The following is a 24,441-nucleotide window of genomic DNA, read 5'->3' on the forward strand; positions in this document are numbered from 1 at the left end:
GACAAGAAAGGACACCACTAGACCTAGTCAGCCCATATCTTATGAAGTTCACCCCCAGGCTGATCATTTTCTCGGGGTTTGCTATGAGAGAACTGAGAGTTACACCTCTGACTGATCTTTCACTCAAAGTGCTCCTTGAATTGCATTTCTCTTCCTTCCAGATCATCACTGTGGAATCAGGGACCAGGCCTGAACTTTAGCTTGCTAGCCAAACAGAAAAGGAGCTGCAGCTGCATTTCAGAGAATTATGGGGCTGTAGAGAGGTCTCAGCATTATGGTCCCGCAGGGCAACCGACGGGAATATTTCCACAAGCTCAATTCGTATGTGGAAGACAGCCACCAGCCAACGTGAGGGTGGAACATATAAAACAGGGGCTCCCAAGCACAGCTCAAAAGGGGTACAGCACTACTCTGCTAAGAAAATCCTCTGGTTACTTACTAAGCTGTTTTACGGGTTACCTGTGGTGATAGGTGAGCTTCCCATACTGCTCAGAACAGTTTAGAGAGCTGGCTGCGTCCCACTGGGAACACTACGCCTTGGTCATGAGCTACCCAAGGGCCCTATTCTCCGAAGCTTCTACAGAGGAGCTTTCTACACAGCGAGGCAAGGACAGGAGCTGCGGGTTCTCCTGGTATAACTGCTGTAAATGCTGGAAACAATGCAACTTCAGGTCAACACTAAAGGCTTCTCCAGGACTAAAGAGCCTATTTTCCCTAAGCCATTTAGTGGGGAGATTACATAACTGATGAACCAGGAAGTTGGGTCAAGTTCAACTAAGAATATTAAATTAAGTTCTCGGAGGAAAGGAAAATGCAAGCCTAGGGCTCCCAGGGGAGCCGTGACTGGGTTTTATGACATGTGGTACCTTGAAACCTCACAACAATCAGGAGGGCTGGGTGCTGTTACTCCCCCTTTGCAGATAATCTTGCTAAGCCTTGGTTTGCTGACGTAATTTACATAAGACCTCCAAGGTTTGAAGTGGCAGGAGAAGAATGCAAAGCCAGGCTTGTCTGACTCTAAAATCAGTGCTTTACCAGTCTACACCACGGTCTTCCAACTCACAGAAAGCTCACGAGGCCCCTGCCTGCATTTCAATATTGAGACCCAGCCAACCAGTCCACGCAGAGCAAATGATACATTACAATAGCAAAAACCAGTGAAACAAAAAAGAAAAGCAAAACCAAAACAAGACTAAGGAGAAGACTTAATTTTTGTTTGTTTGTTTGTTTGAATCTTAAGCAGTAGAGCAGCTACTACAAAAATTCAGACCGGCGTCTTTAATTTGGAAAGTCAACTTTCATTACGGGGCTTTAAAGTTAGATGAATGACCAACCATTTGGCTTGAAAATAAAATCTCTGAATTTCAGAACCTGTCTTTAGAGCACAGCAAAGGAAGAGGTGACTCAGGCCACACGCAAGTGCCAAGTACACAATACAAATACCAAAAATACCCCAGCAGGACCCAAGGGACATGTATGGAAGGCTGTGAGGATGCTAGGCGGTCAGTCGGGATGGCGTAATTTCTATACTGAGTTGGAGAGAAGATTGAAGAAGATATACGGGACTAAAGTTATCCACCACCACCACCCCAATGAGTGTGAAGAGACTGAGGGTCGACGGCCAAGCACGTGGGCCCCGAGATTAGCTTCAAGAGCTGTACCGGATATCATGCTACTCATGAAAAGATTGCGGATGCTTCTCTGTTGTAAATATCAAATTTCCAAGTCTCCCAGCTCTGCGGCAGGGGAGGATGCCCTCCTCCACAAATCTCAGCCAAAGGTGTTGGATGGTGAACGTGCCGCAATTCAGATTCAAGGGTTTATTCTCCACAGGTAACTATAAACCACAGCAACGTGTCTTAACACAGGGTCAGCGCTCCCTCTTCAGAACAAGGGCAGCGGCCAGCTGGCAGCCACTGTTAGCTCACTGTGGGTCTCAGAATCGGGGGAAAACTACAATTGAACAACGTTCCCATACGCCACCAGACTTTCCATACCAACAGTAAAACAAGTCCAAGGGAACCACAGATCACAAGGTCAGACAGATCAGGGTCATAACCCTTCTCTGCCCCTTACTAGTCATGTGGCTTGGGGCAAATTTCTGACCTTCTTTGTGCCTCCATTTCTCTATCTTTAAAAATGAACATAGGGCTTCCCTGGTGGCGCAGTGGTTGAGAGTCCGCCTGCCGCTGCGGGGGACACGGGTTCATGCCCCGGTCCGGGAAGATCCCACATGCCGCGGAGCGGCTGGGCCCGTGAGCCATGGCCGCTGAGCCTGCGCGTCCGGAGCCTGTGCTCCGCAACGGGAGAGGCCACAACAGTGAGAGGCCCGTGTACAGCAAAAAAAAAAAAAAAAAAGAACATAGTTCTACCTCACTGGGTCTGATGTGAGGATCAACATGACATAGTTATAAAGCAGCTACAACAAAGTCTGTGGCCCCCGAGAGTTGATGCTCCACAGTCTTTGATTCTGAGAAATGCAAGAGAGGATCTACCGCATCGAGCCTTCTCTGCAGCCTCTCACCACCAGCCACTGCTGACGCAGACGATTCTGCCCCCTCTAAGTCCCCAGCCCCCAACAGGTCCAGATGGGCTAAGCTCTGGGCAGAAGTCACAAGGCTGCCGGGGCTCACAGCAAGGCGGTCTACTCCTGCTCATTCATGTGCTTCCCTACGAGCTATCTTACACCTCCATCTTTCTGAACCCACCAGGGACTTTGCCGCTCACTTAGGTATGGGAGACTGGCTTCCAATCCACTCCTCACAGCACCCAGCGCCACATGAAGGCACCAGCTCTACTAGAGACGCCGGTCAATGGAACCCACCACTTTCTGTAACCAGGGTCCACGTACAGGTAAGCAGAGAAGAAAAGGTGCTCCCCTTATTAGGATATGATGTCCTAACTAGCCAATAAAGATGCTGGAAATGCCTGTGATGGGCAATTCACTTTTGGGGGTTAAATACCACCGTCTCCTGATCTCTTTTTAAATATACATAACTTTTCTCCCCTTTTTACAAAAGCCATATGTGCTCATCTTAGTCAAGTTAGCAAAAAAGCAGATATGCACCCCCCCAAGAGAGAGAAAACTTTTAAAAGTTAAATGCCCTATTTTCTTTTGAAACAATCAAAATTTAAGACATCAACTTCTAGGGTGAACTGACTGCCCTGGCAGGGTTGGGAGCAGTAAAGTCAAGGAGCAGTGGGGTTGAGGAAGCCCTCCCTGAAGGGGTGGAGGAGAGAGAGAACAGAAAGAAAGAGAGACGAAGGGAAGAGGCAAAGACAAAGTTTGCCCATGACTGCTACCTTATAATTTCTAAGTGTGCACCCAATTTCACCAAAACCTGCTAAAAATTGTTTAAGGTGATTATTTTTCTGAACTTCAGACAAATCACTCATGGTTTGTTGTCACAGACACAAAGCCAGTTTAAGGGGTACTTTGCTATCTCCCCGCAAAATTCATCAACTCCTTGAAAAGCAATCATGGAACCAAGTCAAGTAATCTCAAATGCCAAGTAGCTGTCTACGGGAAACCTCTATGTGTTTGCCCAGTTTAAAGGAGGCAAGTTATTATTTCATAGACAAGAATAAAAATGGTCACCAGTGAGCACACACAAAGTCTACAGGTGACATGCACGAGGCTGTAAATGGGCATGGGAGCTTACCGTCTAATGACTTTAACCGACTAGCACCAAGCCTGGGGAGGCATATGTACCTCTGAGGCACAACAGCGGCTCAGGGCAGCATCGGGGATAGACGTTGTTAGGAACACCTTCACATTCAGGATAAACCAAACTAAGCCAAGCCTCTCACTGGGTGGGAGAGAAGGATCTATTGCCCTCCCAGCCTGCCAGAGCACACACTGAGTTACATCTCGGGGTACCAACGTTCCCAGCTACGAAGAACGATTCTAAGATGCTGCTGCCATCTTGACTACGGACACGTGCTAGCAGGAGGTACTCCTTTTCATTTGAAATCTGTACAGGAAGCAGATAACAACTCCTGGTATCTACTTACAAGAGATTTTCTTTTGTGGCAGAAAACCTAAAAGAATTACTTATCAAGGACCTGCTCCATCATTTAAAAATGAAGAGAAAACTACTTTACTGGGGAAAAAATGACTTTGGAATATTTGAAATACCTTGACCTATGATGTAATGTCCTCCAAGGAGACTGAGCTAGCAATTCTTTACTGGCAATGAAGTCACCCATCACCTTGAGTGTACAGGTAAGGAATAGCTAGAGATTGATTGACTGCAATGAATAATACCCACAAGTCATAAACATCAGCAGAAACCCAAGAAATCCAATTCTGCTGGATTGTTTTCTACCCGTCAGAGACTACAGCTGTATTTACACACTGCCTATATCAGAATATCAGCTGCTGTAGGTTTTCCTGCATAAGTTTGCTTTCTGGTAGCTGGGGTCATGGCATTTCTGTACAATAGAGCTACTGGGGTCCTATGTGATCTACATACATTTGGGCTTCATTTTTCAGGACCTAAGATAAGGCAGGTGTAAGTTTTGGAACAGAGAGTCACCAGGCTGGATTAAAACCAAGCAGTCCAGGCAGTGCCTCCTTTTTAAGGCTCTGAGAAGAGTTTTAATGACTACACAGCAACTTCGGTTTTATTAAAAGGGTTCTTAATCAGATTTACTCAGATCCTACTATAATCAATACTGTACAGCTGGTATGCAGAGATGATGGATTTAAAAAAAAAAGAAACAAAAAGAAAAGCACATACAATGAAAACTAAATTTATAAGTGCTAAGGAAATAAAGAAAAACGTTATAAAGAGAAAATGGTGAGATTAATTCTGTGAAATTCCCAAAGAGTTTTAAATTGCCTAAGAGACATTCAATGACACACAGAAAGAAATGAGACTTCCAAAAGAAAAGTATTTTTATAAATGCATAATAATTTAAATTGGAAATAAAATATTTATTAATAACTATGTCAATATCACTAAAAAGTTCAAAGAGTATGAGACCCAATTTTATTGTCAAGAATTTTATGATCGAGGGCTTCCCTGGTGCTACAGTGGTTAAGAATCCACCTGCCAATGCAGGGGACACAGGTTCAAGCCCTGGTCCAGGAAGATCTCACGTGCCATGGAGCAACTAAGCCCATGCGCCACAACCACTGAGCCTGCGCTCTAGAGCCCGTGAACCACAACTACTGAAGCCCACGAGCCACAACTACTGAGCCCGCAGGCCAGAACTACTGAAGCCCATGCGCCTAGAGCCCACGCTCCGCAATAAGAGAAGCCACCGCAATGAGAAGCCCACACACCACAACAAAGAGTAGCCCCCGCTCGCTGCAACTAGAGAAAGCCCGTGTGCAGCAACAAAGACCCAATGCAGCCATAAATTAATTAATTAATTAAATCTATTAAAAAATAATTTTATGATCGATCTTGGAGTGAGGGAAAGATTGGATAGTGTTATGCATCTAATGTTTGTGACCCCCCCCCAAATTTGCATGTTGAAACCCTACCCCCTCCCATGGGATGGTGTTAGGAGGTGGGGCCTTTGGGAGAAAATTAGGATGCAATGAGAGTGGAATCCTCATGAATGGGATTAGCGTCCTCCTAAGATCCACGAGAGAGCCTGCTTCCGCTCTCTGCTCTCCATCATGTGAGGATACGTGAGAAGTGAGTCGTCTGTACACTGGAAGCAGCCTCCCACTTCAACCCAGCCAGGCTGACACCCTGACCTTGGACGTCCAGCCTCCAAAACTGTGGGAAATAAATTCCTGCTCTTCATAAGCCACTCAATCAAAGTATTTTGGTTGTAGCAGCCCAAACTGAACAAGACTGATAGATAAGCAGGCAGGCAGATGGAGACACTGATATAGATACATAGATAGACACACACATATACTACACATATACTACTATCAAATAACAATAAAAGGTAAGTACCAACTAGTACTAGAAGGGGATCGTTTTCTAACATCACGTATTGGGTATAGACAGAGGAAGGGATTATTCCGAACCCTCCAGTAGACTAGAGCCCTAGAGAAGGCTACCTGAAAGTGAAAACTAAATTAGATCCTCAAGACAGGTCAAGATTGTCTTGAGCAGAAAGAAAGGGAGACATGTCAGGCAGAGGGAATCAAAGTTTGCAGGGGCACCCAAGGGCTGCTTGAAGACAGCAAACACAATCCTAGGAAGAGAGAGGAGGGGAGGGGAGGGGAGATGAAGGGGGGGGAGGGGAGGGGGGAAAGGGGGGAGAGGAGGGGAGAGGGGAGAGGAGAAAAAAGAAAAGAAAAAAGAAGGAAGCACTGTCACTTCTCCTAACTACACTCCTCAGAGAAGCTGTTTACATCAGCATATGCCTAGAACCATGCGGGGAGGGGCGGACAGGAGTCTATGTCAGGGTTTGCCAAACATCATCGGGGAAAACGTTAGAAATCCGCATTTGCAGGCTCTCCCCAATCCTAAGCCTCACTATGGTGTGGGCCCAGTGCCGTGGGCTGCACAAGCCCTGCAGGGGGTCCTCACGGTCCTCAAGTATGAGAGGCGCCCCCCGACTTCATGAGAAATCTGCACTGAGATATGCTTACCAGTAAGTCCTTTAAAAGATACACAGGAATTCTATTATATATATATGAAAGAGAGAGATGCGTTTTATCCAGTGCCCAGAAAACAAAAAGTCAAGCTCTTCAAGTAGCAGGAAGTCTCCACTATAACAAAAATCTCCTTTCCAGACTTGTTTCAGCTACTTATTTTGGCCCCTCCCTTTCGGGCCTCTCCAAGGTTGGAGTGCTTTCCATGACATTTTAAAATTTGCATGAATAGGAAGCTGGGGGGATTCACTCCTCATCTGATTGATGACCAAAAATATCAAGCTCTTCATGTTTCAGCCATGGATGTGCTGTGAACTGAGCACTGCCTGCGTCGTGGCTTGGAATGTCACTTCTCCACAGAACCACTGTGGAGTAAGAAGCACTGACTAAAATGCTCTCCACTGACTGTGACAGACACTTACTGACAGGAATAATTAGATACCTGGCTTGTGCTCTAAAACACACACGCGCGCACACACACATACCCCAAATTCCACTGCTGGAGTGCCCAGCATTGCAGAGGCTGGGTTCCTATGTTACCACTGTCACTGTGGCTTGTAGCACAAAAGTGAAAGAGTATTTTTATTTTGAAAAAAGAATAGCAAAAATGACAGGCCTGTTTGAGTACTCTGCGGTTTAAATCCACAATACACAGTCTTCAGCATTTAAATATACATATAGGACAATTTTGAAGGGGAAAAAAAATCTCATCTGGAGAATGCGTACCCATATTTTGAGTTCCACTTGGATTTTCGGTTAGTTTTTCAAAGTCTTCAGGTCACCCCCAAATTTTAGCATACCCAACTTCTCCCAGCCTCTTGTAATACTTACTAAGTTCATAATGAGTTCATGTGAATCCAGCAGTAACTATAAAAAGCCAAGTGATGTGAGAAACACTCTCCAATTCCATTTAAAGTCCCCAGAATGCCCAGCTAGGGTAGAATGACATCATTATCTATGACTTATTTTAAGCAACTTTGAGTTTTTGAAAACATTTTTTTTTTAACTTTAAAGACAGGACACCCAAATACTCTCAGGCTGAATTATAGATGTATTTTTGGATGTCATTTGATTGACTAATCAAGTAATGTCATGTAATTATTAGCAGAGTTCTTTTTTTTTTTTTCCTTCTCTGAGCATCTGTTTGAAATCTGATGCTCCACACCACCACCAACCTGCACTTACGCCACAGCCTCGGGAAGCAGAGAAAGACAAACCCTCATGTGGTCAAACCAGGTCCATGGTATTTTGTTTGTATTGGTATTATTTGTCTTAATACACCTGAGCTGATCTGCTCATGGCTGGCACTCACAAACTGAGAAACTAAGATCGGGTATTTCATCCATCAGTTGTCAATTATGCAGGGTGCTACGGAGTAAACAGAGCAGGACACTAGCGTAAAGCTTGCAAAAATTCATATAACTAAGATATCATCCAATAGAAAGCCTGGAAAGTCTACTGATCACAACGCACGCATTTGCATCTTTCTAAAAGTTTGCAATAACTAGCGAGAAAACATCCCGAGCAGGACAAGAGCAAACTTCCTACGCGCAACCCCAAACTGCCATGAATTGAACTTAAAACAGATTTGAAATAGCACCTGCCCACCCCTTCCATACTGGGAACACAGACACCCTATTAAAGAAAGGCCTTGTTTTATGGACCCTCTCCTTTTGGCAGCCCCACTAATTAGAGAACAAAGGTCCTGAGATCTAACGGCTTCAGTATCGACCTGCCACATAAACTTCAAAATGAAGGGCCACTTCCATTTCAGGGCCCTCCCTGCCTCGGCACCAAACAGAAAAGCACAGCTACTTACGCAGTGGATGCCCAGTCCCCAAAGGTACCCCCATCTGCAAGAAGGTGGTTTCTGTCTGGTCCAGGGGGCCCATGGGCAGCGGCAGCCATGGGAGATGGGGAGGAAAATGAGTCCAGGCTGCTGGGAGGAGTGTCCTCCTTAGGAAGATTGGGACGGTCACCTGGGGAGGAGAAAAAGCCATCAACTTTCAAATACTCAGAGGAGAAAAAAAAACCTCCACTAAGAACTACATGGTATCGCTTGATTAGTCAATCAAATTATATCCAAAATTACATTTACAATGCAGCCTGAGAGGATTTTGGTGCCCTGTCTTTAGGGATTTTGGTGGTTTTTATTTTAACCAAAGATGCTTAAAATACATTATAGGGAATACAAAGTGAGGAGTGTTTTCCCCACAAGAAAAAACAATAATCAAAGTCAGATCAAACGGAAGATGAAAGCCTTAATGGCGGCCACAGTGACCTCCTGGTCTCTAAGGAGCACAGTCATAAATCAGTGATAACCTCGAAAACAATCCAGAGCAGTACCCCAGTCCTGCAGGGTCCAGCCTCTCACTTTCTAGTCACAAGATGGCCCTTTAAGCCACTGCCAATCACCACCCAGTCATAACAAATTCAACAACTTGAAAGGGACCTTATCTTCTGAGCTGGTGTCTTGGATTACAATTTAATAGCCCAATTTATTAAATCCCGGACACAGAGAAACTTCCATTTCCCGGTGAACATTAGGGAGGATGTTCTACAAGAACCAGACCCCTGCAGTGACTGCAGGGGATGACTTTAAACCCAAACGAAAATGCATTTCTTAAATGGGTTGCATGATTTATTCGTTCACGGAGGACCATTTTGTGAAATGCGTTTGTATCATCTGTACACATTATGGGCGTGGGTGGGAAATGCAGAAGGTAGAAAAGCTCAGAAGAGCAGCCGTGTCCCTCGACTGGTCTCCTCGCTTTCATGGTACTCCCAGCTGCCATCAACACATCTGAACAGCCCGCACTGAAGCTTGGACCCTTCAGTCAAAGTCACAGTCCCCATTACATTGTAACTGCTCCGGGGCAGCGACTTTCTATTAAGACAGCACTGGCTTGGCCTTGATTTTATAAATGCCGGGTCACAAGAGTGGCTCAACAAACTGCCGTGGCAGATGACACACAATGTGGAGGGTCACACCCCAGCCACAAACAGCTTCCAGCTGATTAAACCTTCGTATTTCCTCAGTCCCAAGTCCCAGAAATGGAGGGTGTATGAACACCAGGAACAGCGAGGAACGTGCTCTCGGAAAACCATCTTAGATGGATTTCAATTCTGCTAATAATGGAGCGCAAGAGCAACCCCGGGCTCTGATGCAGCTCGCTCCCAAGATACTAATCTTGAAAATTGACTGTATAAAATAATTCTTACTTAACTCTGACCTAGCTTACAACTAAGGCTAAAAGAATCTTAGAAGTGGAGATCTGGAGAAGCAGAATTCAGGCCAGGAGGAATTAGAGGGGGTGGTGATGGCTGGAGGAAGGGACCCCTTATAGAAGCAGCTAGGGGGATGCACGATCCTGTGCAGAAGACTGCGGTGAGGGAGTTTTCTGAACTTTTTCTTTCCTAAGTGCATGGTCAGGGAGAGGGATACAATGGGGTGAGAGGTGAATGTGATCTCTGTGAGCAGGTCTTCTCCCTGGGCAAAGTCGCTCTACAAAGCCTTGCTCTCTCTCCATTCACAAACACACAGCCCAGAAGACCATATGCTTCCTCTTTCAGTGAAGTTCCTTTTTCTACTGCCCTTCACCGCAAACGTATTTAGCTAACTGGAATCATTCAGCCCCAAAAAGAAGGGTTCATTTTCAGGCAAATGAACCCAAACCCACTGATCTATCTCTATGATTTCCTTTGGATTTATTTTCGTCCTGGGATACAGTCCACTTTGAAACAAAGGCTGCCTCTCCCCCTGTGCCTGGATAGCTCAATCCATCCAGTTCTTTCCTGCAAATGAGACCTGGAGCTCCAGCTTTCCAGGACCCTTCTGTGCGTCGTTCAGTCGTCCTGGGCAACAACCCCCTTCAAAACTAAGAAGGTCTCCTATGTAACCCCAGCGCGGAGTCTAAAGTAAACTCCTGAACGTTTACCTGCACGAGAGCTGCCAATTCAGGGCTTGGCCAGAAGTTGCAAAATAGGACCAGCTCTGCAGCAGGACAAGACAACCTCCAGAGTGGGTCACACGCTAGCAGCTTCCTGGCTGCAGGAGACTGGATGTTGGCCCTCTGCTCTCTGGGCTGCAGGCCCTGTCTCTGGGGCAGGACCTGACACAGCAAAGCAGCAAGTGAGAGTCTGGGCCCAGCTATTCCCTGACTCACTCCTACAAGGAGAAACGTGTCAATGAGAAGCTGCTTTGGGGAAGTGGAGCCCAAGGGTCTAAGGTTCCTTTCAAAAAGATACCTGAAAGGTTCTCACAACCATATACACTAGCTCATCACCACCCCCTCCAATCCTGTCCCTAAGCAGACTGACACAGCACAAATTGTCACTCAACATATTAAATCACGTGCTAGTAAGAGAATTTCTCCCTTACTTCCTGCCAAACAGTGGCAATCTGAACCGTCAAGTGAAAAGAATATTGATACAACGGCATAGGTTTACACAAAGTGATCAAACGAAGAGATCTCTCAGCCTGCTTTCCATGCGCACAAAATTCCTCTCTCTCACTGTTCAAGAATGAGCTTATCTACCTGAGAATCACTGCATTTGAGGAAACACTAATACCAGGCATGTAAAGGTTAAATAGTCTAAAATTTTAGTTCACCAAAATTAAATGACTTCTTTTTAACTAGTAGGAAAATAATAAAGCTTTAAAAAATTCTGTTTGACAATATCAGGAATAAAGATTTTAAATCCTATGAAACTAATTTGTACTTGAGAACTACAGTCCGACACCCTCGTCATTTTTCACCTTTTATTTCTCCAGAGTGTCACACAAACTCTTTCCCTAGGTGCTACCCTTCAACAGGCATCTCCAGACTCATCACCTGCGACTAACAGTGTTGATCCGAGTACGTGAACAAAAAATGGTGCTGAAGGGCTTTTGTTATGAACAGACTCCAAGATGAGAAATAGAACACAACTACCACATCTAGAAGAGACAATGACTTCCTCACAACACCCAGCTTAATTCCCACCTCCTCCATAATCTCTTGCCAACCACCTTTTCTGCTTGTTCTCCTTTCTCACGACGGCAGGCAAGCAGAAGTTTACGTTGCACTGTCAATGCTTTCATGACCTGATTTTAGCTCCCCACCTCCGTTATGCATCTTTTGAGGGTGGAGACCATGTCTCATCTTGGTAATCCGTAGAGAACACAATGCAGTGCCAGGCAAATCAGGAGGCTTCAGGAAATACTGGCTGTGGACTCACTGCCACAGAAAAGATCATGAAATTGAAAAGCCAGTGCCTCTAGGAATTAAGAAGGAAAAAAATCTCCAAGTATTGTTAGAAAATCTGCACGCAGCTTCTGATAATCGTCCTCTCCCCTTTCAAGCCACAAACATCTCTCACCCTCTTTCTTCAATTTATTGAGGTTCTACTTATATAATAAGGCACACTGCAGATGCCAAGTTACAAAGGTGAAGAATCAGCCTCTAACCCAAAGGTGCAGAAGACAGTCAGGTAAAGCCAACACAGCAGAAGGTGGTAGGGTGTCGAGTTTTATATCTCGCTAAGGCGTCTGTATTTGTGCTACAGGCATTAGGAAGTTATTGCAGGGATTAAACAAGGAAGTGATACAGATTCAAGAGATATTCAGGTATTACAGTCATCGGACCTCTGTGAATGAAGGTGAAGGTTGAAAGAGGAACCTACCATGACCCTCAAGTTCTTGCTTTAGGTAACCGGGTGAATGTAGACTTATCCATTGAAATAGGGCATGAAAAACAAGGAGCAAGTTGTGTGTGGGAGATAATAAGACCAGCTGTAGACATGTTGGATTCGAGGGGGTAAGAGATCGAGGGGAAGATGTCCAAAGGAGAGCTGGTTATACAGCCCCAGAGCCCTGGAGAAAGATCTGGGATGATTTTATTGAGAGGCATGTGGGTTGAGTTGAAGTCATAGCACTGGATGGAGAGGGCAAAGGAGAAGATATAGAAATGGAAGAGAACCCTGGAGGAACTTCAGAGTAAGGAGCAGCCTTCTCCGTACTGATGGTGGTGGTGGTGGTGGTTATTGTTGTTACTATGGTAAACAGAGAGAAGTGTTATCTTACAAGTATTTCGGTTTCCAGCCCAGACATAGATTCGCATAAAAAACGGACCAAAAAAGTATTCACGAGGACATGCCTTTCATGCCAGCTACTGGATTTCACTATTTAGTCTGATTTCTTTATGACCCTGAGTACATGCACATGTGTTTTGTTTTCAGGAAAAGACTAAAGCGATCTTCAATGACTGGCAGAAAACTGAGCAGGAAGAGGGAAAAAGAACTTGATAATTCTACCACAGTTAACAATACACAGGATGTTTATCTATCTTTCTATCTATCTATCTATTTATTTATTTATGGCTGCACTGGGTCTTTGTTGCTGTGCATAGGCTTCTCTCTAGTTGTGGCGAGCAGGGGCTATTCTTCATTGTGGTGCACGGGCTTCTCACTGTGGTGGCTTCTCTTGTTGTGGAGCACGGGCTCTAGGTGCGCAGGCTTCAGTAGTTATGACACACGGGCTCGGTAGTTGTGGCACACGGGCTTAGTTGCTCTGTGGCATGTGGGATCTTCCCGGATGAGGTCTTGAACCCGTGTCTCCTGCATGGGCAGGGAGACTTAACCACTGCACCACCAGGGGAGCCCTATCTCCTATATTTTAATATGCTGATCAACTTTTACTCTAGATAGTTGAACTTTCTTGTTCTGATGATAAGTGCTTCTCTCCACTCACCTTCTGCTCATTTCACTTAAACAGAACTGCTGTTGGAGGGAATAAGGCTTAGAGTTTTCCCTCCCATTTCATTCATTTCTTCTTTGTCCATCTCTCAAATAAACTTCCTAACTGTTAAGACGTCAGAGATGGTTCCCCTTGAATCCATTACCTGCTGTTTTCTACTCAGTCTAGAATGTTTGAGTATGAGCTGAAACCACAGGAGATTTCTGTTATTTGTCAGAGATGAGTTGTCTCCACTCATAAGGCTGGTCCATGCTCCCCTCTCTCAAACATCCTGGCTTATGAATTAGAAGAAAGAAAGAAAAAGAAAGGGGACAGAAGAGAAGAAAGAAAAATGGAAAAAAAGAAAAGAAAGAGAGAAGAGAAGAGAAGAGAAGAGAAGAGAAGAGAAGAGAAGAGAAGAGAAGAGAAGAGAAGAGAAGAGAAGAGAAGGGAAGGGAAGGGAAGAGAAGAGAAGAGAAGAGAAGAAGATCTAATGAATTAGTTAAACTTCTGACAAACTCCGCAGTTACGTATTTGGTTAAATGGAAGACAACAGCAGACTCTCTCTGTGGTTCCGCTGGCACAGAAATATGCTTCCCGTCAGAATAATCTTAGATGCTTCTAAATATCAAACAGCTAGTCACTAGGATCAAAGAAAGATTTATTGTTATAAGTGCAGAACAAAGTAACTGCACTTGTAACAACACAGTAACACTTTTACAGTAAAGGCCAATCAGGAAATTTCCAGTCAAGACGGCAATGAAATTTTAAATGGAAACCCACCTCTCCTCTCACATGTGCCCAACAACAACAGCAATGAAATGACTTTTAAAATAAATTTGCACTTGAAAACTTGTTTCCCATCTCTGTGAAACAGAAACAGAAAGGAAATAGTTTCAGAAGTCAGCGGGAGTACAAGCCAAAAGTCTACCAGCTCCAGGACTCATCCAAACCAGCAGAAACAACAGACATTTAAATCCTGTGGTATCCTTAGGTCAATATACCTACAATACACCAGGCATGGTTCAGGGGTAGAACCAGGCTCCCCGTGTGGAACTAGGGGTTGGGAGACACTCACCACACTAAATGGAGGCCAAAAATCTGTGACCAAGTTCCCCACTTGCCTGGAAAGTAGATTTGATAAGCCCAACCACTCCCCTCCCCGGGATGAGAGTTACGTACAGGAATAATAGCTGGTTCTGAACCAAAGCACCTGGTTCAACCTGGTGAACACAGTGGTCAAGAGCCGGAGAGGGAGTAGAAGAAAGAAGGAAGAGAAGGAGGCTCTAAGTCGTCCCAACGACAGGTACACACACAAAATCCTCCTTCCTGATGGACTTATACCTACAGTTTCTAAGAACATAAAGCAAACTAGGATAGTAAACTCAACAACAACAGAAATTCAGCAATTTAGAGATCTGTAACACAAAAGAGAAGTGAAATTGCCAACATTCAGATCCCAGAAAAAGAAGTATACTGAGAGGAAGAACTATTTAAAGAAATAATGACCAATTCCTCAAAATTAAAGAATTTCAAAGACCTCAATCTAAAGGACTCAGAGTACCAAACAGACAAATAAAGAAAATACTGCACATAAGATACCTTATTGCAAAACTTGAGAATATCAAATACAAAGAAAAAAATAAAAAGCATCCTGACAGAAAGAACAGACCATATTTTTTAAAAAGACCCAGAGTGACATTAGAGTTCTCAACAGCAAAACTGAATTCAGAACAATACTGAAGTAACATTCTTAAAGTATTGAAGGATAAGAATTTTGAGCACAGAACTGTATATTCAAACTGCCAATCAAATGTGAGAGCGTAACAGTGGTTGAGAGTCTGCCTGCCGATGCAGGGGACACGGGTTCGTGCCCCGGTCCGGGAAGATCCCACGTGCCGCGGAGCGGCTGGGTCCGTGAGCCACGGCCAGTGGGCCTGCACGTCCGGAGCCTGTGCTCCGCAACGGGTGAGGCCACAACAGTGAGAGGCCCGTGTACCGCAAAAAAAAAAAAAAAAAAAAAAAATGTGAGGGCGTAATAAACCTATTAGACTTTAAAAACACCCAAGGTCTGCCACATAAAGAACTATAATGATAACACTCCCAAAACACAGTTTTCAAGTATTTAAATAAAAGAAGCAATATGAGATTTTCAATGTCTATCATTGTCTTCTAAAAACTCTAGGACAAAAGAAAAGGGGAAAAAAAATAACCAAAATGATCCAGAGCCTAGAATCTAGAAAATATCAACATAGTGGGGGTGGGGAGCCCAAAAAGGAAATGAGAGTCCATTGGATATTCATCTTATTAGAGATGGAGGCAGAAACATAGTTGAGTTTAAGAAGCCAACAGATAAATAAGCTTACAAATCTCAAAATAAGGCAACCACCTTAGAAACAAAAACAGGATACACATTATTAGAAACAGCATAACATTTGCTTTTGTAAAGAGAAAGGAGGAAGGAAAACAAAACGGTATCAAAATTCATTATTAAATAAAAATTATAAAATGGCAGAAATCCTAACATAATGGTAATCATAATATACATAAATGGATTAAACTCATCAATTAAAAGACAGTGATTCTCCAAATATATTTTCCAAATCCAATAATATGTTGACTACGAGAAACATGCTTACAACAAAAAGACAAAGCAAGGCTGGAAATTCAAGAAAATAAAGCTATACTAGGCAAATATAAATCAAAGTACACAATGATCTTAATAAACTACATGAGAGATAAAGAGGGTCATTTCATACTGATAAAAGGACAAGATGATGGAGCAAGAAGATAAGCACCTAATGATACAGCCTCAAGCAATATATAGAACCGTAAGGGAAAACAGAAAAATCAACTGTCATTATTGGAGACTTTAACACACTCCTCTCAGAAAGTTCTATCAGGCAGGGAGAGAGAGAAATATCTGTAATCAACAATACAAAGCTGCTCTATTGTTTAGATACACACACACCTTGAAATAACAGAGGATAAATATTCTTTAAAACAAATGTTTTTTTAAGGATTTTTTTTTTTTTTGGCCACACCATGAGGCTTGTGAGATCTTAGTTCCCCGATCAGGGGTCGAACCTGGGCCCTCAGCAGTGAAAGCGCAGAGTCCTAACCACTGGAACGCCGAAGAATTCTTAAGGAAATGTTTTGAAGGATAGATATTACACATCCTCTCTTCTCAGACCAAAGTTACAAAATATTTAGAACTTAATAAACAAAAGGATAGATTTTACCATTTCAATATGCTGGTAAACTAAATATGGTTTAAAAGAAAATCATAATGGAAATTAAGAAAGATTTAGAACTCGACGATAAAGACATTTCATGTCAAAATTTGTGAAACATGGCACAATAATACCAAAGAAAACTTTATAGCTCTAAAATATTGATTAGGAAACAAGATTCAGAACATTTCCTATGCCATATTTAAACAGACAATTTCCCTAAATACTGACAGTCAAAGGGTCATCATGACTCTTTAAATATTCACATTACATTTCATCAGGGAAAACTCTCAAAACTAGAATTTACTAAAATACATTTGATTTCTTTTATATTTTAGTGTGCTCACTCAACAGGGATTACTTGTATACTATCATTAGTGTACACTAATGTGAAAAGCTAATATTCTTAACTATTATTTTTATTATCGATTGGTATGTAACACTTACTGGGGGAAAAAGTCTCCAAAATCACAGTGGAAATCGACTAGAAAATGCGACAAGACATATAAAAACTCACTACCTAAGTACAGAGAAATAAATCTCAAGGCTAAACATGACCTAGTTGACTTTTGAGGGGGGCTTCAGCCCAAACTAGGTAGATTCTTTCCCCAGCAGGGGGCAAAAAAGCTGACGTGGTGACATTTACCCTAGCCTCCTCCTCCCCTTGTGCCTGGATTCATTTTCCTGTCATTCTGCACTGTAATTATCCTCCTTTCATTCTGAATTTTCTATCTTTTAAACAGGGCTGCCAAATAATGTCTTGCTTAGAGTATTTCAATTTCTTCTTTGCCCACTTGGTGTGTCTGTTCTCATGATGCTACACCCAAGGAAGACTCAAGCACCAAAAATTGAGGCTTAATGTCTGAAGCTGAAGAGGGCACAGCATGTAGGGAACTGAGAAAGGCTATCCTCAAGGAGAACATGTCTGGGTACAAGTCACAGTAGTAGACAGACTGATAGCTGTGGGAATGGAAGTGATGGGAAGAGGCTGAAATGGGAAGAGGATGATGAAATGCCACAGGAAGAGGAGAGTTTTGTTTGTTTTGCTAACTTATATAAGCCTGTTCAAAATACAACCTTTGAACTAAGCAGAAAATATTCAGGCTGCCCTAGTTTCCATCATGTGGCAGATATTATGACATCAATAAAATCTCCTTCGAGCCATAGTGGTCTTTCTTCCTAAGGTCACCCAGGACACACAGCATACTGAAAAGGAGAAGGGTGCCTACCATCAAGAACAGTACTCCCAAACTCATTTCAAAGACACTCTGATGTAATTTCTACTCTGCTAAAAGAAAGTCTGAATTGCTATATTTCATCATGTCAAAAGCTAGTTTCTAATACTGCACTGACTAGTGTAAATTAGAGTAAACCAAAATTTATGTTTTCCCTCCCCCTGCTCAATATGCAATGGGACTTGACGTTGTATATAAAACCTGATGCTGAACAATAAATATGGAAGTGACCTCTATAAATAAAACTAAATCTGTCTAGGAGCTGGTGAGATGCTTCAACATATGAAACAGTAGAAGGAAAACATTCCCCCACCAATGTTCATAAGGCCAGCATAACAGATGGGATGGGTGCCAACAGTGGCATTTTAAGGTTGATAGAGATCAAAGGACATAGCCACCATCCATTCTTTAATGACCCTGTGTACAGGAAAAGTAGCATGGACTGAGCGGTGCTGGTCCCTGAAATGTAGTTAATACAAGTCAAAGTATACTACTTAACTCATGAGAAATGAGACATCATAGAACTGTCATACTGCACTGGAACACTAACCCATCTAGGAGAGCATTCTACTTTTAACAAGGACACTCAAGAACACTTGAGTCATACATAGCCTCACTCTTCCTACCTGAGTCTTAGAAGTACATCATAATGTCTTCTTGCTTTCAAATTACTGGGTGAGACTGTTGTAGTCAATGAAACATTCAAGGGTTCCAAGGCTAAGTAAAGGAGCATGACTTCCACAACAGCTTAACACTCACTACTGCTTCAAAGGGAGGATTACAGTTCTGCCCAGTATTTTGGTTTTGCATCTGGTCCTTAGCGCTAGCATCCCCATATTTACTGATGTGCAGATACCAGTGTGACCAGATACCCAAATTTATTGAGACTGAGGAAAACAGGAAAAGGCTACATTCCAACAACACAGAAAGACAGCCTGTCCTGCCTAGCTGGATTATCTAAGACTAGTTTCGTCCAAGTAGCCCACTCTTTGGCTAGTTAAAAAAAAAAAAAAAAAAAAAGTGAACAGGCCTGTTTCTTCATAGCATACTTAGATACTCACCCAGAACCTCACGGAGTCCTGTGAGCTTCTCGAACTAGAAGCGGCAGTATACACACGGAATGACTCGTGCACAACAGAGCAGTCTGTGAGCAGCATGGCTGAGAACAGTCAGGATCAGATCCCAAACCCCACTAACACCTAACCAGCCAAAGAAAACCCAGCACTGCCTTCACAGCTTCCCATATGCTTAGTCTACTTCAACTAAAATGGCCACGGAATTGAGAGACCTTGCATTATGAGGCACTAGCAATAGTGGCGTTATACAGACAAGATCTATAGAGAGAAAAAGAAGTCACCCCCCCACACAAAAAAGGAATCCAATGCAAGACAGAAAGTAAAGCCGATATATTTTTCAGGCCAGATATTTATTCTTATCCTTCTAAAAACGTAAGCCAAAAGAGTTATATTATCTTGTACATTAGTTTGTACGTACACACACACACACACACACACACACACACAATTCCTTTCTTTAATTAGAATAATAAAGATAGGTTAGGAGACTCAAAGTTTGACTTTAAAATTGAACTTTTAAAATTGCTAATGTAATTGGGTGTCTTTCTTTAAAAAAACCAAATCCAACCCTCCCATTCAAAGGGAATTCTTCTTTGCTGTCCACAGAGCAGTAGGTAGTAAATGACTATTAAGAGAAAACAGTTTAGATTCTTTGATCAGAAAATCTTCCATTAGGGAAACAAACGGGAGGGGGGTAATAAGAAATTAACCCTGCCAACTGCCCATTAAGGAAAGAACGCTAATTGTATTTCTCAGCAGTGAAAGGTGCACTGAGAGACCAGTTATAATTGCCAAGTGGAAGGAAAGGTTCGTAAAGTCCCACTGACCCCAATTCTCAGTTCTGCTGCAAGTTAAAGCAATGTCATGCTGGGGGCGGTAGGGCAAGATGTCCCAGTTCCTCTCATTTCATTTGGCCTCACCAAACAAGACAAACCATAATGGGAACCATGATAAAGCTAATTAACATGCAGGTTAATGACAGTCAGCGGCTAGCTAAGAATAATTCCCTTGGGTAATATAATTTCTTTATCTGAAATCATGTCTAGGAAAGGGAAATGTGACTCTCAATGAAATAACCTCCCACTCCCAGTCCAAAAAGTCCAAAAAACAAAAGTACACATAGATATGCATCCCCCCCAGAAAACTGAATAAGAGAGAAGTCAACTCCTAAACTACAAGTTAAACTGTCACAGTAAGGTGTGAAAAGATGTAATGAAATTGCCATACAATTATAAAGCAGATTTTATTTTCTACTGTCTGAAGATATTAAAAATTAAGCATAACGCCTGCCTGAAAAGCTACCGAATGGCTAAGACATGGCAAAAGAGTATGCTAGGAAACGCTGATGAGGGAATCGGCTGTGTTCTAATCGCATGACATAAAACACAGACCCCATTATAACGTTACAGCAGCGGCTAACAGGCTTTACGTTACAACTCCAGGAACCACCTCTGCTACTTACAAGGTCAATGAAAGGCTGTAGCAATTCAATTACAAAGTGAATAAGACCAGTTCAGCTGCAATGTCAATAGAAGTCAAAGCAAATTGCTTTACTCTGTAAAGCAGAGAGCATTTTTATATCGTAATCACAGTCCAGAGGCATTATTTACAGACTGAGATTTCTGCCTATATAAACAAAAAATATAACCACCATCTACGATTATCCTTAGGAACCAAAAAGTAATCAGATACTGAATCAAGCTGTCTTGCATAAACTTCTGAGGAAGCCTGACATTTTGACAGCTCAGGAAATTTAGAGCAGTGGGTTCAGAACACACTCCAGTCCAGCTGAGAAAGGAGGGTTGTTGGACTCCTAGCTACTTACCTATCCTCCTCCCCCATCACATCATTCTTTTCACCTGAACAATGTACATTATTATCAATTGTCAGTTTAAGGTAGCAACCAATAAACTTATTAAGCTGGACAAAAATAACCAAACACAAAAGACTAAGTACATTTTCTTGGAAAGTATACCACACAGGAAAATATATTTGAAGCCCTCTCTTTTACACATCAGGCCCGCTGGAAAATCTAAGCTAAAATTGAGTATTCACTAAATATTGGGTGGTTTACAGCCATGAACTCATTTGTTCGTGGCAAAAGCCATGGGTAAGTTTACTGACCCAAACTCAGGAGGCTTCAAAGGGGAATTTGCCTAGGTCATATAAGACAGTAAGAAGAGAACAGGGATTTAAATCCAGGTTAGGTTAAATCCAAATGTAACCACAAATAATTCTACCACTCAATAAAACTCTTTGTGGCCTAAGTATTTCCAGTGATAGTGATCCCCAAAACGCTAGGACAATGTGACTTTGAGAGCAGCCCAGGTAGAAGGTGAAAGATGCATTAAATCCAACAGGAAAACACTAAGCGTGACAGCTCCCCATTCTCAATGTACTGCCAGTGAAATTTCTCCAGGTCAACTCATGCTAGCGCGACTCCATAGGCTTTTCTCTTGGGCTCTGCTTCACTCTTTGCACTTCAAAATCTTCAACTTACACCCAACACGCCAAATAACAAGCACAACTTGCATCCGTTTTAGGCTGAAACTTTTGTAACTTAAATACACATACTCGTATGCATGATGCATGTGTATATATGTACACGTATATATGTGTATATATGTGTATATACATATATGTGTATATACGTACATGTATATAACAAGGAAAAAGAAATACAGATACGTTTAAAGAAGAAAATCATCATTCTCTCACTTCCTAAGGAAAACCACTGTCATAACTGATTAATATTATTCCGGATTTATTTCTATGATTATACACTTATTCACACAGTTTTCCCTTTAGAAGTGAGGCTATTCTGAAATTCTGTTTTATAACTTACTTTAGTCATTCAAAATCACACCATGTATATTATTTCTGTGGACACATTTCTGTGATCCTTGGAAGGCTAGAAGCCTGTGTGTGATGACTGAGGACCTGTACCACCTGCTTATGTCTGGCTGTAGAACAAGGCCTTTAGGAGCACACCCACACAACAGAACATACAGAATACTATACAGCAGTGAAAAAGGAGAGGGCACTCTTTTTGTGTTGATATGAAAACAATACCAGATATAAAGTTTTTAAAAATACGGTGCACAACTAGCTTTTGAGCACACAGGGGATATATAAAAATCTCTATTCATCTCTGCTTATATGTACATGAAGGATTCTAGAAGGAAAAATAAGAAACTATAGGTTGAACCAAGTCAAACTGCTGCTATTCAATCAGTTTTGACATAGACAAACAGCAGAGCAGTTTCATGTGATACGACCCTCCTAATAACAGCGGCCAGCAATCCAATTTGGAATTTTAACTTTGAAAGGATTTAAGAAACTATAGGTTGAAATGACATGTAAATGAAAAAACATTTGAAATTGCTGATATTAGATAACTTTGGAACTGAGAGCTGGCCCTCTGACACGGCTCAATCTATTAATAGTAGTGGTTACAGATTTGGTTTGCAGGGACTGAGTTGATGGGATTGAATGGAGACTTTTCACCTTACTGCAACTAACGTAAGGCCAGATATTTGTTCATTTAGGTAAATGGGTATCTACATCACGATAAAATAAATATACTGAAATAAAATGATTGCTTTTCCTTCTCCCTGCCCATAAAAATGAGCGACTCCTTTCTCTTAGAGGACCCATTTTTGTTACAGTGTATTGTGTGCTAGGTTTAAATCCATCCTCATCTCTGGCCCTTTCTTCTCCTTCATCTCCTTCATCAAAACCATCACTCTGATTCCTTTACAACAAAACTAGCCACTGTTTTTAATGGAAAAACTAACAATCACTCTTAAAATTAAAAAAGAATAAATCAATGTATTGTTTGAAAGGCACATGACATCTCTGAAAAGACTGGCCAAGGAAAACTCCAGAGAAGAGAAGACCATTTGCTGAGGCACTTGGGTTTGCACTTGAGCAGAGTGGTAAGGAGCCCAGACTCTGGAATGGGACTGGTTAATCCTGGCTTTGTCACTCACTAGCCAGGAGACTCAGGTGAGCTCCTGACCTTCTCTGAGCCTCAGTTTCCCCTATTATAAAATACGGATAATAATACTACCGATAGGATTGTTACGAGGGTTACCTAAGTTTAACGAATATTGCTAACAGTAGCCGGCATATAGTATGGTATCTGTAACTGTGTACTATTACCCTCCAAATTTTGTATCCTGTTCTCACATTAACTATTAAAATTTTTAAGAAAAAGAGTCCACCTTTAAAATAACTAAGATAATAACCAGAGACTTAAAGAGTCACTATTTCTATTCTGACCCAAAGAGTAAAATAAAACCACAGCCACCATCACCATTCAAGCTCAAAGACTCCTGTTGCTGAGTTCAGAGAACAAATATTAGTACATGCAAAATGTCAGCCGTCTAATTCACTGTAATAGGTTTGAAGATTTTTTTTTCCACCCAAGGTTGACACTGGACTCCTTCTAAATACTGCCTAGAAGACGTGTGTCTTCTGCCATGCCAAGCAGAATGAGCATTTGGAAGGAGCCAGGCTGCAAGGTTGCGACCCAGAGTTCATAAAAGGCAAGGAGACACAACTCGTTACAGGAGTAGCCTCCACAGTTGACTCGATCTCACATCATTTCTTTTTCCTCAACAGCTGGGAAGGATTCAGTAAGTACAAATAAACTGACCACAGGTTTGTTTGGTTCTATTAATTGTAGACAGCAGTCTTATCTCCTGGTAATTTTTATCACGGTCCGTAAGAGTTTTCTGAGTAATAACAATTGCTTGGAATTGGCCACACTGAGATAATACCTTCCCCTTCAAGATTTTTCCTCATCTTCCTAGCTACAAAGGAAACGTTTCAAATCAGTCACTCCTGACAGCCTTAAAAATTCTATTTCATTCAGGATAAACAATACTTCAGCTGGTTTGAAAAGATGTTTCTTAGACAGCCCGGCTACCTCCTACGTTGTAAGTGTTTCAAAGAGGGCTATAAAGAGAGTGACAGCTGCTTGAATTCAGAACTAGAAATTAAAATAAAAGCTATTAGAAGTGAGGAAAAAACCCACACCACAGGGAGACAAGCTTTAAAGAATTTTTCTCTCTTCTATTCTAGTTACCTGCCATGAACTTTTTTAAGGCGTTAAATAAGACTTTTTTTCTTCCCCCTCCAGAGAGAGGGGGAAATGTTCATCCCACACAGGAGCATAGTTAAGATTATAGAGGAAGTCATATAAGAAGGTGCCTCATGCTTTGTCACTAACATTAGGGGAGCTGAGCTTCGAGGAAGCGTCTGGGGAGACGCCGGTGCAGGAGAAGCAGCGGGCATGATCTATGGGCAGGTCACAACTCAATCACAGCCCTGACATTTCTGGCTGCCTCTTCCAACCCATTGATCTCATCACAGTAAAAGTGAGAAATAATCTGTCGACAGAGCCTGTCACTGGATTCAAGCCCGGTCTTAGATTTAACTTCACAACACAGTAATTCCATGCCAGGGAATCATGACTTTGCTCAGAGGAGGTGGTAAGATGGCTCGGCCTTTGGAAAGTTATTATCCAGAATCTACCCGTGAAGCATCATGCAAAAAAATGGTAAGAATCGAGAGAAGATTACCAAGCATAAGACATAGATCTGCTTGC

General features: G+C 42.3%; 1 protein-coding gene across 3 annotated transcripts in view; it reads right to left on the minus strand.

Annotated features, from left to right (window-relative positions):
* Positions 1-24,441, minus strand: part of ARHGAP10 (Rho GTPase activating protein 10) — a 327,186-nt gene that overhangs the window by 17,867 nt on the left and 284,878 nt on the right. For all 3 annotated transcript variants that reach the window (XM_060298805.2, XM_070045536.1, XM_030878175.3), the window contains one exon: positions 8,388-8,547. In XM_060298805.2, coding sequence (XP_060154788.1) covers positions 8,388-8,547 — 160 coding nt within the window. The remainder of the gene's footprint in view (positions 1-8,387; positions 8,548-24,441) is intronic.

This window comes from Globicephala melas, chromosome 5, assembly GCF_963455315.2.
Source record: "Globicephala melas chromosome 5, mGloMel1.2, whole genome shotgun sequence".
Taxonomy (NCBI): domain Eukaryota; kingdom Metazoa; phylum Chordata; class Mammalia; order Artiodactyla; family Delphinidae; genus Globicephala; species Globicephala melas.